At 50.8% G+C, this 16,321-nt stretch overlaps 1 protein-coding gene across 3 annotated transcripts; it reads right to left on the bottom strand.

The window, feature by feature from the left end:
- Positions 1 to 11,191: 11,191 nt before the first annotated feature.
- POU4F1 (POU class 4 homeobox 1) lies at positions 11,192 to 13,235 on the bottom strand. Of its 3 annotated transcripts, none has more exons than XM_050715403.1 (3): positions 13,101 to 13,235; positions 11,953 to 12,256; positions 11,192 to 11,847 (listed from the first exon to the last, which is right to left on the bottom strand). In XM_050715403.1, the coding sequence occupies exons 1-3, from the start codon at positions 13,221 to 13,223 to the stop codon at positions 11,192 to 11,194; spliced, it is 1,083 nt and encodes a 360-aa protein (XP_050571360.1). In that variant the 5' UTR covers positions 13,224 to 13,235. The 3 variants fall into 3 exon arrangements, with proteins under 3 accessions (XP_050571360.1, XP_035421087.1, XP_035421086.1); XM_035565194.2 differs by having other exon boundaries at positions 11,192 to 11,886; positions 11,995 to 12,256; XM_035565193.2 differs by having other exon boundaries at positions 11,192 to 12,256.
- Between the last annotated feature and the right edge of the window lie 3,086 nt (positions 13,236 to 16,321).

The following is a 16,321-nucleotide window of genomic DNA, read 5'->3' as shown; positions in this document are numbered from 1 at the left end:
AGCCGGCAGGGATCTGGGCATGTGCTGGAAAGGCGGCGTGAGCCGTGGGAAGGCGATGTTATTCTTGCTTCATTTCTCCAGCGCTCTGGAGCGTTACTTTTACTTGCTAATCACGAAGGGGCGCTTAAATAATTGACAGTACGTTTAAGCATAAAGCAGGCCGTTTCTAATCTTTTCAGGGGAAAAGGGACTAATCTGCACCTGCTGTGAGAGTCCTTTTTTTATTTATTCTGTATATTACTTCCACTCCAAGCTGGATCTGATGGCTCCAATTACAGTTGAGCCTTGCGGTCTCCATACCCTCCCTTTCCCAGTCCCTTTCTCTGCTCCCCTCTTCTCCACAGGTATAAAACTTCTCCTTCATGGAGGGGGAGCGGAGGCATCTTGCCAGACACCGTTTAGCTGAGACTATAATTATTTTACTTAAGAGAAGCTCTCCAGAATTCCCAGGCTCTCCAAATCTGCCTACTTTCTGTTGCAACGCATGTATATTCGTAGGAAAAGGAAACACGCTGCCTGCCCCGATCTGGGTTGTAATTTAATAGAGGAGATCTCGAGAGTAGGATTTTAACGCAGATTCCCTTCCATTTAGCACTCGGGAAGAAATTGTTTAATAAACCTTTATTCCATTGCCTATTTTCCCTGCCGCGTTTTTTACGCTGGGTAGAGCCTTCTCAGAGGATTGCCAAAGTTAATTCCAGATTTATTTTTCTGTAACCTACTTAGGATGCAAAAAAAAAAAAAAAATCCTGTCAAATTAAAGTGAGTCCTCCTGTCTTGCCTGCTCCCAGCAAATAACTTGCAGCACCTAATAAATCCAGATGGAGTTCCTCATATAGCCCGGTGCAGAAATAATTATTGTCCTGGCTTGTTTCATGTCAGAGGCCTCTTCGGCTCATCTGTCATGAAACCAATTTCACTTTATTTACATCCATTTGCTAGTTTAATTACTGTGCTGATGAATAGCCTGAAGGAATTAAGTTACGAGTCTTTGGAAACCTAAAACGACAGATATATGGGTTACCTTTTAAATAGAGGAAGAAAATGATGGGTGGTGTGTGCACCAAAATTTAAAGGTAATAAGAGCCTTTCCCTAGGTGGAAATGCAGCATCAGCTGACGCTCAGCCCGTGCATTTACTTCTGTCTTGATGCAAAGTATTGCTTAGAAAGGCATTCATATTTTTTTTGCCGGTTAAAAGGCAATCTGTGTTAAAGAAAACGTTCCGGGTGCAAGGTTTAGATCTAAGCACGGATGCACACATTATTTTTCCATCCGCCGAAAGGGGAAAAAAGGTCAGCAAATTAGTCTGTTTTAAAGACTGACTCCAGCATTGGCTATTCAATGCGCGATACAACCAGAAACTGTCTCAAACCCTTCTTCACTCTAACTTGCCTCCCTGACATCCCCTGCACCATCAGGGGGAATTTTGGCAAGGGAGACGGTCTTGTGCGTTTTACGGAAACCTACAAAAAAGCAGACTTTCTCCGTGCTTTCCGTGTCCCTGGACTAGCCCACGTCCTTTTCTTTCCCCCGGGCGCTTTTCAACCATTTCCAGCCCATCCGTGTGTGCAGCCTGGCCTGGAGAGCGGAGCTGGCACGGCGGGATCCGCCCGATCCACTGCTCGATCCCCCCGAGGGGATCCTGCTGGCGCACCCCGGCGGTCCCGTCCTCGCCATCGCACTTTTTTTTTTTTTTTTTTTTTTTTTTTTAAGGATAATCTGGAACGGCAAAACTTCACGCCGCATTATTTCCGAGGGAAAGACCGGTCGGTTTAATGTCCCTCTTCCCGCATCACGGAAGAAAAGCCAAAAATTGCGCGGTCCTAAAGTTACTCTGAGAGTAATGATTGCGGCGCGTCACCTATAGATGACCACCGGGGTCTAGGAGGAGCCCGTGTGAGCATGTTCACGCTGACCCCTACGACATCCCCAATATCCTCCAGGCAGGGAGCAGGGATCAGCCCCGGGAGCACCTGCACCTCCTGGGGCGCAAACCCTCGCCTTGGACTCATCGGAGCATCTTTATTCGCCTGAACCGCAGAAATTTAGGAGGTCCCATTCTTAGGGCAGCGTCAAAAAGCCCGAAAAGCTCCTGCACACGGGGGCTTTGACACCGCTCGTCCTGCGCAGGCTTCTCCTTTCCCTGCTCCCGGCACTTTTGGAGGGTCCGGGACTTTTGGGGGTCCCGCGGGCTCGGTCCCCGCGGAGCAAAGCTCCAGTACAAGAGGTGGTGATGTCCTGCGAGGGGGTGACAGGCCACAGGAGAAGGAGGACAGGGACGGTCCGAACTCCGGCTGCCAGCCTGCCCGGTGGAGAGGGGGGGATGCTCAGCTCGCCAGCTGAAGCACCCCGCAAGGGAGGAGACTGCAGATGGAGGGGAGGACCGGCACCCCCTTTTTGTAGCAGAAGTTGAGCAGCACTTTACAACTAAATCCTCTGCGGGGGGAAACGAGACACAACCCACCACACACACACCACACACCGCCTCAAATCTTTCTGTCGGCTGGCTTGAGCTGGTTACACGGGGCTATAAAAGAGCGGATCAAAAGAGAATTACAGCTGCGTGGTCGAGGTGCTTTGGCTCTTTGCATCCCGGAGAAATGAAAGGAGAGCGTACGCGGCAAAATGGGGAGGGGTATTGAAAGCTCCCCCCTCGTTTCCCTCTCCCTCTCCCCCCTCTCCCCCTTTGATTAATAGATCCATGTGGCTAACGGCCTGACATATGGCGTGCGCAGCAGCTTGAGATGGCACCTCGGGCGTACCCCAGGGCCATTAACACAGCAGAGCTGCCCCGGAGCCCACCGCCCACCGCCCCGAGCAGGGTTTTTGGAAACCGGAGGCTTTAGGGGGACAGAGCTGAGCGGTTGGCAGAAGAAGGTGACGAGAGAGACAGCAGAAGCAATCCATAAAACAGAGGGTTCATGTTTTTGGGGGGTCTTCCCCCCTCCTAGGAAAAAAATAAAAGCCACGTTGCTATAAATAAAACCTTATAAATAAAAAGCACAAATCGCATTGCAAGGAAATCACTCGCATTTAGCATGCAGAGCAGAAAAGACAGCTTTCTGCAAAAGTTAGGAAACTCTTCTCTGCAAGGGGATGGCACCTGGCACAGAGGGAGTGAAGCCAGCCCCTGGCTTGTTCTTTGGAGAAGGAATTGTAATGCACGAGGCGGTGGCTGGGAATGAGGCGAAACATAAGGTTTATTTAATCCGTTTCAAGGGTTTTGACAGAAACATAAATCACTCCCTGCACTTTGCCTTTTAGTCTCCCGTAGATAACTGCCCTAGCTCTTTTGAACTTTGTTCTGGCTGTTTTGTTCGGAAATAAATGTTAACACTAGATTAAACGTTTCAGGTAGCTTCATCTTCTGATTTCAGGAAAATAGTGTTAATAAGGAGCTTTGATGTTGTTTTACTTTCAGACTGTATGCCTTAAGGCAGAGAAACGCATAAAGGTAGCTGGGAAAGTAAATTGCCAGAAGGGAAGAGCACCCTCGCTTTCAAAATCCTGTAAGTACTCCTCTATGCTACATCAAACCGATCCTATGCAGAGCAGCAAGAGCTGGGTTGAGATTTCCTCGCTTTTGCCACCATCTCCCTTTCCAGTGCACACCCGAGGACGTGCGCGCCTGCGGTTACGTGCGTGCACCCCGGTCTCACCAGTGGTTAATGGAAGGGAAGGTGATGGGGGAAAATAAAAAAAAGCTCATCGCCTTTCCTTTCCTTTCCTTTCCTTTCCTTTCCTTTCCTTTCCTTTCCTTTCCTTTCCTTTCCTTTCCTTTCCTTTCCTTTCCTTTCCTTTCCTTTCCTTTTTCCCCTCCCAATAAGAATATAAAATCCCGTGGGGAAGAGATTCCCAGGGCTTTGCCGTGAGGAGTAAAGCCGAGGCAATGTCAGCAGAGAGCTGCAGACCTCCACCGCGCCGAAGCAGCCCGGAATAAAAGTTTGGCACGGTGCACATTTTGGGTCTTGCTAGCTGTGCTGCCAGGAGCTTCCCTCTATTCTTTCGGGAGCCCAGCGCATCAGCATGGCAGGTCCTTGCACACAAATCAATACATTTTGCATAACGCGAACCTCTCCCGCACGCCGACTCTGCCTCGTCCTCTCTCTCCGTCTATTTTGTTTGCTTCCCGTAGGCGGCTGGGCTTGCTGCAAGGGGCATTTCTGTAAGAAATTAGCGCTGAAGACGCGCAGTCTCCCAAGAAAGCCGTGGCTGGTGCTGGTCGCTGCTTCCTCGGGTGGGCGATGTGGCAGGCGCCCAGCACGCAGCCTTTTGAAGCTTTTTTCCCAGCCCGCGGTTCGGTTTCAGACAGAACCAGCTCTCTCCAGCCTCGCCTCTTTCCCCCCTCTCTCCCCTCGCTCTTTCTGCTCCTCGTACAGCAGCGCTTTAATAAAGTCACACAAGTGATTGAAATTAACATAAATCATTATTAGTTATTAGGATTTGCTCTAAATTACTCCGTGAATATAACACCAAACCCCATCTGCCACTCCTGCTCTAGCAGCAATAGATTGCAGATAAAATAAATGTCCTTACCCCATTAGAATGTTCCTGTCTCTGTAGCCAAAAGCCAAACAAAAGCAATAAATACAGAGCTTTTTTCTCTCCACTATTCAGCTGTGACTGTTTTCATCAGCTCTTCCTCTAGAAAAGCTCGATAGCTGCCTGAAAATATTGCATTTTATATCACCAAAGGGCGATTAATATTGCATTAACTGTATTTAACATTTTTTAAGCGCGAGTAATCTGAAATGAGTAAGTTTCTGTTACTAAATACAGGGGATGTCAGAGCTGGTGAAAACAGCTTAAAATATCTGTATAAACAGATTATTTGTTTCATACTTTGTATTTTTATAATGTTATGGTATAGTGTGCTCTGTTTGAAGTAGAAGAAGCCATGCTAATGGTCTGTTTAAAGTATTCTGACACTGTCTGGAGACATCCAAGTCTCTGCCTTCATTAAATGTTTATTGTCAACACTTCAGTGAAAAAAAGTCTTGTGTAAGTGAATTTCCACTGCTGGATGCTGTCAACACTTTGTTTTATTCTGATCCGCGTGTACAAAAGTTTGTATACATTATGCTGAAGTGAAGAGAGGCAGAGATTTAGCGAGCTATAATTAGTTACCAAACAAACTTTTGGTAGTAATTCTGTTTACCTAATGACCGTAATCAAGGACTAGGTTACGGATATCGGCGCCTCGTCTTCTTTCCACGCAGCCCGTACAAAGACGTGCTCATGTTGACACGCTATCCTCTCGTCAAGGAGCATCTTCTGCAAATAAAAAGAGGACGGAATGAAAAAAATAAATAAATAAAATGCAACAAAATAAAAAAACTCCGCTTTCACAGGTGTTAGCTTTGGCTTATACTTTTAACTCGCTTTCTTTTACCCGGCCGAGGGATGTGGGACTGCTGGCAGCCCAAAATGCCCTGGCTGCAGCCGCTGCTCGGTGCCGCAGCCTTGGCGGCCGGGAGGGGCCGGTGGCTGGGCGACCGGGGGACTCGACGGAGCACATCGAGGCCAAGTCACAATTTCCCCGCAACGTGGCAGCGTGGGGTTTTTAGTTTTGATATAAAGCCTTTTGAACGCTTCAGTCCTCAGAGCTTCTTATGAGATCAGGTTTTTTTAAGTGACACACCCCCCCCCCATTTCTCTTCCCAATATGTATTTTTAAAAAGAGGCGTGTAAGAACTTTTTATTTTATTATTTTTTTTCCTCCCAGAGTTCGAGATGCTCTGGCAGACTTAGGCGAGCAGGCCGAAGGAGTTAAAGCTCAGTTCAAAGGAGGACGAATGCTTTCCCAGAGGGAAAACCCAGAGAGCAATTTGGGACCGGCGAGCTCCCGCCCCGCCGCAGCAGCCGCGCTGGGACCGGCTGGAAGCTGTGCCTGCAGCCTGCAGGACGAAGGGCAGGGGTGGAGAAGCAGAGGAGCAAAGTGGGCAGCAATGTGCAGAGGCCAGCGTGCCCTGCCTGTCCCCAGCCCGCGTTTGTTCTCCTGGCCACAGGGCTTGGGCAGCTTTCTGTGGCTGCTGCTCTCTTTGCTTCTTCGAAGATTTATATGTGAGATCCTATTTTAAATGAAGTTTTGAGCCTTGGATTTTGTCCGTCTGTCCATCCACCCATTCATCCATCCCTCTACCCCTCCATTCATCTATCTATCCATCCACCCATCCGGCCAGCCCTCTACCTTTCCATCCTTCCATCCTTCCATCCACCCTTCCATCCTTCCTTCCATCCATCCATCCATCCATCCACCTACCCCTCTACTCTTCCATCCATCCACCCACACATCCATGCACACATCCCTCTACCCTTCCATCCCTCCATCCCTCCATGCCTCCCTCCATCCATCCACCCACCCACCCACCCACCCATCCATCCATCCACCCCTCCACCCATCCATCCATCCATTTGACCACGATGCAAAGAGGTCTGTTTGTAGTTCTACCACCCCGGTCCCATCCCCACTGCAGCTGACCTATATATATATTCACCCACTGCCAGCCCTGCTTCTCTCCCGCACCGAGCCTCCTTCAGGTGCTGAGGGGGGTTGCAAAGGAGGAAAAAAAAAAATGTTTCCCAAAAGCGGAAGGGGAAGAAGGAAGAAGGGGAAGCTGGAGGGGGGGTGGTGGTGGTGGTGTCGTGCAGCATGCCTCCCATCAAGCTGTCTTGACAACAATTACTAAAGTTTTTAATTAGCCTCTTGTTATAATTCATTTTATTAATTTTCCAAATCTCAGGCCATGAATTATTAACGGCGGCTGTGTAATTGTGTTTGCAGCAACCCTTCCTTCCGCGCCGCACGTGATGGAAGCGGCGCTGCAGCACCGCCGCTCTGCCGGCGTGGGGCCGGGCTGGGGAAGGAAGGGGCCGAGGCGGCAGCCAGCGAGCTCTAATATTTTATCAACTCTTAAATAACATAATTACTGATAATAATCTGCCTGTCTCGCAGGTGGAAACAGGTTCCCATGCGGATTGGAGTTCTGCTGCCTGATCTGTTAAAATCAATTAGGCTTTTCTCCTCTTCGGAGTCAGCAGGTAAATACAATAAAGCCTTAAAAAATAGCACCGGCTCAAAAGCAAGCCATAAATAACCGGGGGAGGGGTTAAACCGTCTGGGAAACGCCAGAGCACCGCGAGGCAGCCTGGCGCTTTGTGTCCCGTTACCTGCGGACGTACCCGGAGGGCAGGGGGCGGCCGGGCAGCGGGGCGCCGGCGACCCCAAACCCTGCCCGGGAGCCCTTTGGCTGGCCCAGCCCGGCCCAAGAGAGTATGAACAGCACCGGCGAGCACGAACCAAGGCGGCTACCGCTAGCCCGCTGGCGACCGCCCAAGCCCCGTTAGAAGCCTCCGGAGCGCAGGGACTGGGAGCCGGGGGCTCGGGGGCTCACCCGGGGGCGGCATTTCCTGTTTCCTTTTTCCTTTTTTCCTTTTTTTTCCTCTTTTCCTTTTCCTTTTTTCCTCTTTCCTTTTTCCTCTTTCCTTTTTCCTCTTTCCTTTTTCCTCTTTCATTTTTCCTCTTTCCTTTTTCCTCTTTCCTTTTCCTTCCCTTTTCCTTCCCTTTCCTTTTTTTTTTTTGTTTTTTCCCTAGGGAGCAAAAGTTTTAACACTCCTCCTGTACATCCTTACAAATACGAATATACACGCTTTTCTTTTATTTTTCAGTTTTATTTCCTGAGATATTTTTAGCGAGGCATTTATTAAAAACACCTCATGAGTATTTCGTGTATTTTTTTTAATGAAATATTCAAATTTATCCGAAGGAAAGCGGAACGTTCCGGTTTTGCACAGTTTCCTACCATAAAAAAATAGGAAACCCTGCAAAGCTTTTATTTTCAGGATCTGGTTTATTAACGTATTATTTTTTCTCTGTACTAGATAAGGATTGTACTGATTACAAAACAAACTCCTTAACTTTTCAATACATACATTGCCCATTACGTATAATACAAATGTGTTTTCGCTTGTAACATTTTAATCGTCTGGGGCAGATGGAAAGAAAAAAAAAAAAACAACGTTGGTAATTATTTTTATTTGTTCATTCCTGACTCTCCAAAAATGATATCCGGTAATACTTTTCTATAAAATAATATTTTTACAAATGCATTTATTAAAAATTCTGATGACATTTCAAGTTAGTAACAACAGAAACAAGTCAATTTCCGGTGGACGAGATCTATGTTTTTAAAAATACCTTTAGTGCTTATTTTTCAACATCAACAGTTGTTTAAAATCACAGCTTTTTGAACGTATTATTCTTTCTGAACATCACGTGTCTTGATTCACAGATTTACCGGCGAAATCAAAAAGATTTGGCTAAAATATGTCTACAGAAGAAATAATCCCAGCTATTAAGTAACTTTTTACATTTGGCATCTGATCTAGTCACAGGTCATCAGAAAATAGAAAGAGGTTCTTTGATCACTTGAAGCAGTAGGTGGCATCCTATACGTTCCTAATGAACAATGGCATTTACAACATAAGGAGAGATCAGTTTAGGATTTTCATATTTATTAACCCAAAATAAAAATAAAGTATTTTGTTACATAATTAAGTGCAATTAGGCCAGTCAGAACAACATATAAACCTGAAACCACCCAAGCTTTTCTTCTTTATACATATTTTGTAGGTGCATAATCCTTTCCAGCAAACTGAAAAGAAATACTTCAGAAGTCCTTCTTAAAATTTTACTTTGATTTATATTCTGCAGTTATAGAATAAACTTCAAGAAACACACGCAGCTAATATATAGTTAATTTTATTCAGAGCACCGATTTTCACATAAGAGCTATCTCAAAGTAATGATTTCTGGATTTAGCAGAAAAATACATCTCTCACTATTTTCTTTTTGGTAGAATTAGTCCTATCGGCTAACGGCTCTACTTTGAATTTACCAGCCGTGTCTCGGAAATATTATTATTTTTTTAAATGCACCCAATAATAATAACTATTCTGTTTTCACGTTTGATTTATTTGTAAGTATGCTGGGACGCATCTCCCTGTTGTATTTTGGCGTACAGAAATATTTCTGATAGAAATAAAAGTAATATAATAAAGACACAACCAAGGAGAAAGCTCAGCAGACATACATGGACAGGTAGATTATTCAGTGAGACATTTCAGGATCCACACGTGGTTGCAGTTTGTAACCTTTTTTTTTTTCTCTGTGCATTAAAGAAAATATTTACAATCGTCTTTCTTCTCTCCTTTTTTTTTTCTTTTTTTTTTTTTTTTAACCTCTTTTAAATCTAAATACAAGAACGTGACAAGAATGTTTGTGTTTTCGGTGAAAACAGGCAGTTAAACTGTGAAATTACACCATCCACAAAAGATTCTACCAGAAGCTAGTCTATTTAGTGCTCAGTTTCAAAATGCATAGAATGTTTGCGCTGCAAACAATGATACACAAAATAATAATAATAATATTAATAATAATAATAAAATAAATAGTTAAATAAATAAATAATATCGAGACTTTATCACGGATCTTTCTATGATTTTTTTCCTTCCTTGTCTTTTTTAGGTCATGCATAATTTCAGTCTATTGTTTGTTTTGATTTAGACGGGAGGGTATTTTCCCTTCACAGATTCCGCCTCACTTAAAAGCATTAACAGTCATTCCGTAACAGCCGGACCCTGCAATGGCTTCTGCACCTAGCTGACGTTTCACATAAGGAGCTCTGACCTTTTTCTCTTTTTTTCTTATTTATTTCCCCCCCTCCCGGATCCGCGAGACACCCTGCCTAGCAGTACCAGCACCGTTATTACGGAATAGCATCGCTGCCGAGCCGGGAGGCTGGGATAGTGCAAACGGACCCCCCCCTCCCCACCCCCAAAAAAGCCAGTAGCCCCCACCAAAGGTGTATTATTTCCACCAAACGACTTCCGAGCCCCTTCTCGTTGCCATTGAGCCAAATGTCATTTCAGCCCCTGCCTCCTCGCACCGGCGGCTGCGGTCGCTTCCCGGCTGAAATAACCCCCAGCCCTCGGGGGGAGCCGGGCCGGGACCTTGCTCACGAACCCCAAATCCAGCGGTTTTTTTGCGGGTGCCGGGGGGCACGAGCCCTGCTGAAGCTCTGTGCACCTCCTCTCGGGGTTAGGGGGAGCGGAGGGAGCATCCCCGCTGGGGCAGGGGTGGGAACGCCAACCCCGCAGAGACAAAGGGGCTCGGAAGTAACTTTTGGGGGTACGGCGGCAGCAGCGGGGAGCAAAGGGGCTGCTCCCGAGCGGCTGCGCTCCGGGTGCCCCGCACCGAGGGGCAGGCACGGATCCGGCCCCTGCCCCTGCCCCAAGTCCCGGCCCTAGCCCGGCTCCCTCCGCTCCCCCGGCGCAGACAAGACCCATCGCCAAAGCCTCGCGGAAAACAGCATTCGAGGAAAAAAAAATATACATAAAAGCAAAATCACAAAACAAACAAACAAACAAACAAAAAAAAAAAAACAAAAACAAAAACCAACGCCGAACAACCAGAACCAAAGACAAAAGCCGCCCCCAAACCGAGCAACCCCACAGCCCCCACCGCCGTCCTCCTTTACCGAGCAAAGGGAAAAGAAAGAAAACTCTCATGAAAGGAAAAGCAACGCAAAGAGACCCAAAGCAAAACAAACGTAGTAGCATCGTCACCGACAGTTTTTGCCTTCGGGATTGTTGTTCGGATTTTTTTGTTTTCCTTTGAAAGTTGTGACTTAGGTTGGTCGGTTTGTGGCTGTTGCTGTCACGGTATTTATTGGTGTGTGTCTGTGTGGTTACGCTCTAAGTTGCTCTTTCTCCCACTTTCTGCCGGAGGAGGGGGGGTCCGGGGGAGGGGGGGGGAGAAGGGGGAGAGGGGGACGGGGCTGCAGAAGTGACCCCCGCGGCTTCCTAGAGCATTTTCACCTCCTCCCTCCTCCTGCTTCTCGGTGGTGTCCCGGCGTCTTTGCGTTTTAATAATTGAGAGCGGCTCCCCCCGCATCCCCCACCCCCCGCCCCTCTCCCCCCCCCCCCTCCCCCCCGCACCCCCTCTCTTCGAGTACTTCGCGTTTATTTCTACATCGTCCCTCGGTCCCCGGCAGCTTCCCATGGCCTCGCGGGGGACAGCGGCGGTCCCCGCCTGTCCCCCCCCCAAAAAAAACCCCACGGTCCCTCTCCCCGCAGCCGGGGCCGCCCCTCCCGGCCCCCTCCCCTCTTTATTTTTTTTTCTTTTTTTTTTAGTAGGTGGCGGAAAACTTCATCCGTTTCTGCTTCTGTCTCTGGTTGCAAAACCAAACCCGCACCACGTTCTTTTTGAGGTCCAATTTCTCGGCGATGGCGGCGATCTTCTCGGAGGAGGGCCGGGGCTGGACGGCGAAGTAAGCCTCCAGGGAGCGCTTCTCCGGGGCGGCGATGGAAGTCCGCTTGCGCTTCTTCTCGCCCCCGTTGAAGAGCTCGGGCTTGTTCATTTTTTCCCGCTGGGCGCCCTCGGCCTCCTCCAGCCAGGCCTGCAGGATGGGCTTGAGGGCGATCATGTTGTTGTGCGACAGGGTGAGCGACTCGAAGCGGCAGATGGTGCTCTGGCTGAGTGAGCCCACGCCCGGGATCTTCAGGTTGGCCAGCGCCGAGCCCACGTCGGCCTGGGTCACCCCCAGCTTGATGCGGCGCTGCTTGAAGCGCTCGGCGAAGGCCTCCAGCTCCCGCGGGTCCGTGTCCGAGTCGCAGATGGAGGCCAAGCCGGCCGCCCCCACCACGGCCGCCGCCGACGCCACCTGCCCCGCCGCGCCGTGGTGCGCGGCCACCAGCCCCGGGTGCGGCAGCCCCGACGGCATGTTCATGGCGGCCGGGTGCGAGAGGTGGCCCAGGCCGTGCATGTGCGGGTGCGGGTGGGCCGACGACGAGATGAGGCCCCCGCCGCCCCCGCCGCCGCCGCCGCCGCCGCCGCCGCCTCCCCCGCCGCCGCCGCCTGCCCCGCCGCCGCCGCCGCCCGCCCCGTCGTGGCCGCCGCCGCCGCCGGCTCCGCCGCCCCCCCCGGCGGGCATGAGGGCCAGGGCCGGGGAGGTGATGTGGTCGAGGAGGTCGCCGGGCTCCAGCGCCTGGTGGTGGTGGTGGTGGTGGTGGTGGTGGTGCGCCAGGGGCACGGTGGAGGTGGAGGTGCAGGGCACGCTGTTCATGGTGTGGTAGGTGGCGTCGGGCTTGAAGGGGTGGCTCTTGCCCTGCGACACGGCGATGTCGACGGCGGCCAGAGCCTCGGCCCGCGCCAGCAGGGTCTCATCGAGGCTGGCGAAGATATTGCTCTGCAGCTGCAAAGGGACACAAAACAGAGCGGGGTGCGGGGAGGGCGCCGCGGGGCACACGGGGGGGGACCGGCGGCCGGGGGACGGGGGAGGACGGGGGGGAGCCCCCGAAGGGAGAGAGGGGCGAGGGAGGTCGAGGGGACCGAGCAGGGAGCCGGGGTCGGCATGCAGAGGGTGGGGAGGGGGCGAGCGAGCGGGGGGCAGCGCGGGGAAGGGGCAGGGGAGGGGAGAGGGACGGGAGAGGGACGGGGGACGGCAACGAGAGGGAGCGAAGGAGAAAAGAAGAAGACATGAGTCGGCCGGGGGAGGATCCGGAAAAAAAAGAGAGGAGCGAAGGGGACAAACGAAAAGGAAAAAAGGAGGAAAGAAGAAGAAAGGGGGGAAAAGAAGAAGAAGAAGAGGAGGGAGGAGAAGAAACAGATCTGTAACTCTCAGCTGGGGAATTATGTCAAACACAAGAGCACATAAAGCGCATTCCTTTTCAGAGGCCGAGTCATAAAAATTAATACAGAAAGTGGATGAAGTCGGAGACTCGTGTGAACACCGCTTTCAAAAAAGATCACAGGCGCTCAGATGATTGCAGAGGAAGACATGAAAAAAACATTAAGCGCCGCTTGTCAAAATGTGCCTCGCAGCGGTTTTTTTATTAATGCACATACACATACATGCAGTGTACAGGAAAGAGAGAGAGAGAGGGAGAGAGAGAGAAAGAGTGCGTGCATGCATAACAGAGAAAGAAAGAAAGAAAGAAAGAAAGAAAGAAAGAAAGAAAGAAAGAAAGAAAGAACAGAACAGAACAAGAAGGAGGAAAAGAGAAGGAAGAAGAGGGCTGCAGCTGCCTGTCCCTTACCGGTGGAGTTGGTAGACATGCTCTTCTTATTGCTTCCGAGCTGGAGTGTAGAGAGGGGTATTTGTGCTCAGGTAGGGTGGGATGCATGGCAAAATGTGGCTGCTTGCTGTTCATGGACATCATCTTGAAGGCTTGGCATGTAAATCCACAAACACTCCTCAAGTCGGGGCAAAAGTGCTCTCGGGGCGCTCTCCTCCCGACGGGGCTCGGGGAGGGGGAGGGAAACCGACGACGGCGGCGGCGGCGGCGGCGGTGGTGGTGGCGGCTCCGGGGACCCTGCCCCCTCGGCCGCCTCTGCCGGGGTGGCCGGGGCCGGGGCTGGGGTGGGCTCCCTGCGGCCCCCGCCTCTCCTCACTCCGCTGCCTGCCGCTGCCCGGCGCCGGGCGCGCTGCGCTGCGCTCTGCGCGCACCTGAGCCCCGCATCCCGTGGCTACAGCCGGGCGGGCTCTCGCGAGAGCGCGGCGGCTCCGGCTTTGACAGGCATCAGCTGTCTCCCCCCCTTCCTCCTCCTCCTCCTCCTCCTTCCCCTCCTCCTCCTCCTTCTCCTCCTCCTCCTCCTCCTCTTTTCCCTCCCGCCGCCCCCCGCTCCCTGCCTCCCCGCGCCTTGTTGCATCTCCCGCAGCGCTCGCACCCTCCGCAGCGCCGGCACCTGTGGCTACCAGGAGGTGCTGAGCGGGGGGATGCGCGGGGAGATGCGCGGGGCGCTGCGCGGAGGACTTGCTGCTTCCCAGGCTTGCACCTGGAGAAGGGTGCCGGTGACGGGCACGGCTTTGAGGAGGCCGGTGATGCCCGCACGGCTTCGTGTCCCCCTCCCCGTGTAGTTTTTATGTCGGGCTCCGCTTGCGGCGGCCTCTCGGCCCGCCAGGAGCCTGCTGCACGGTGAGCGCGGCTCGGGGGAGGCGGTGCGTGTCTGTCTGTCTGCTCGCTGCTCCCCTGCGAGCCCCTGCTCCTCCACCGTGGGAAAACCAAGTTGCCAAACCAAAACGGCGTGATCTGGAGAGGAAAACAGTCAGAGACAGAATCTCTCTTTCTCTTTCTTTCTTCCTTTCTTTCTTTCTTTTTCTTTCTTTCTTTCTTTCTTTCTTTCTTTCTTTCTTTCTTTCTTTCTTTCTTTCTTTCTTTCTTTCTTTTTCTCTCTCTCTCTCTTTCTCTTTCTCTCTTTCTCTCTTTCTCTCTTTCTCTCTTTCTCTCTTTCTCTCTTTCTCTCTTTCTCTCTTTCTTTTTCTTTCTTTCTTTCTTTCTTTCTTTCTTTCTTTCTCTCTCTCTCTCTCTCTTTCTCTCCCTCTTCCTTTCTCTCTCTCTCTTTCTCTTTTTCCTTCCTTCCTTCCTTCCTTCCTTCCTTCCTTCCATCCTTCCTTCCTTCCTTCCTTCCTTCCTTCCTTCCTTCCTTCCTTCCTTCCATCCTTCCTTCCTTCCTTCCCTCTCTCTTCCTCTTTCACCCCCCCCCCTTCTCTCTTGCTAAGGGGGAAACTCTAGATGCAAGAAACAAGTCGATTCCTACTTGCAAAGTTTCAGCCTGAAAAGAAAAAGAAAAGTAGTCTGAGAAAAAGACTTTCTTTCTCTCTTTCTCTGTTTCTCACTCTCTCTCTTTATTTCTCTTTTCCTCTTTCTCCTTTCTCTCTCTTTCTCTCTTTCTTTTTCTCTGTCTTTCTCTCCTCTCCTTTCTCTCTCTCTCTCTGTTTCATTCTTCGAGCACTTTCCCGTTTGACTGAAACGGTCCTGGAGAGCGACAATAGAGCCAACAACCCACTCTTCCATTTCCAAGTGACATTTGAGGCTACCGCCCCGTTTTAGAGCAGATTCTTTTTATCCTTTCAGCCGCCTGACGGTTTTGTGAAAGCTCGGAGCCCAAACCCCCGGGGGAGCGATGCGGGGAGGGCCATGTCCCCCGGGGCAGGTGGAGCCGCCGGGGACTGCGGCGGCCCCGGGGGGCTCCGGATGACTCCTGCCGGCCTCCCCCTGGGCGTGTGGGCGGCCGAAAGGGCGAGCACGAGTCGAGCCCACATAAACCCTTCCCTAGCTCCCCGGCCAGCCCGAGAGGAAGCAGGGAACGAGTGCCAATTACTTGGGCGAGAGGAAGCCAGGTCTCCATCCATTACCGCCTCCCCTGGGATGCCTGCATGCAGCTCTCCTCGGAGAGGGGCACCGGAGGCAGAGACACCGCTCCTGGGCTCCCCTTATTTACCGAAACCATTGCAGCAGGGCAGCCAAGTAACACCTCATGCGGATTTCTTTCTTCATTTCTTCTTTTTCCCTTTTTTTCCTTCTTTTTTAAAGTCGTGACTTATTCCAGCTATTTCTAAGCTACCGTACCTTGTAAAGAGAAAGTCTCCTGGGGAAGGGGAGGGGAGGAAGAGGAAGGCGGGAGGCACCACCACCTTTCACCAAGTTGCTGGGAAGTGCCCAGCTCCCGAATAATAATAATAATTAAAAAAAAAAAAAAAAAAAGGGCCGAGCAGCCCGTCCTTTCCCTGGCCTGCAGCACCCGCAGGAACTGCGGCGCTGGGGAAAGGGACCCCCAAAACCCGAGGGAGTCGGGGCGGCGTCCCTCGGGGGCTTCCCGCTGCCACAGGCTGCGCTGGGAAGTTTTGGGAACTTTTTGTCTGCGGTGCGGCGACGAGGAGGCAGAGGTCATGGGGGGGGGGGGGGCGGAGAGGTATTATTATTATCATTATTATTATTAATTTCATAATCTTCACCATCATTATTATTTTCCCTCCAGATAGCGCTCGCTCTGCCCGGCTTGTCGCTTTCCAAGCCCTAGAGCAAAAACTTCCCTTCGCAGTCCCTGGGACATTTCCTGATCATGATTTCGGGAGCGGGAAGCGCAAAGGCCGGGAGAGCTGCCCCCCCTTGCCGCTCCTCCCCTGCTCTTATGGCCCAAGATGCTCGGTACAGGAGGCATATATCTGCATGTAATGCATCCACTTGTCTCCCGCAGTTTTCTCCGGCTTCCAACTCAAGGAATAGGCAGATTTCCTTAATTGACTGAACTGCCTATCTCGAGAAAGTAATAAAGCAACCCCTTATTCCCACAGTGAAACGATTTATAAATTAATTACTGTAACCCATTGTATTTGATTTCTCTTTTTAGGATTCCCCAAAGATGAATATACTAAAGCCTGGGATATTAAGTATTAACGTCTGATCAGAGTTTGCTATACAACCTGACTTTTAAAAAAGAAGTCAATGTGGAGTTTATAGAACCACTCACTGTAAAC

Source organism: Cygnus atratus, chromosome 1, assembly GCF_013377495.2.
Source record: "Cygnus atratus isolate AKBS03 ecotype Queensland, Australia chromosome 1, CAtr_DNAZoo_HiC_assembly, whole genome shotgun sequence".
NCBI classification, from domain to species: domain Eukaryota; kingdom Metazoa; phylum Chordata; class Aves; order Anseriformes; family Anatidae; genus Cygnus; species Cygnus atratus.
The sequence above is the reverse complement of the archived record's forward strand: the minus strand, read 5'-3'. Positions and strand labels throughout refer to the sequence as shown.

Coding starts and splice junctions, on each gene's coding strand:
- POU4F1 (XM_035565193.2), bottom strand. CDS start 13,223: ATGATGTCCATGAACAGCAAGCAGCCACATTTTGCCATGCATCCCACC. Junction 12,257..13,100: donor CATGTCTACCAACTCCACCG/GTAAGGGACAGG, acceptor GTCCCTTTGCAG/CTGCAGAGCAATATCTTCGC.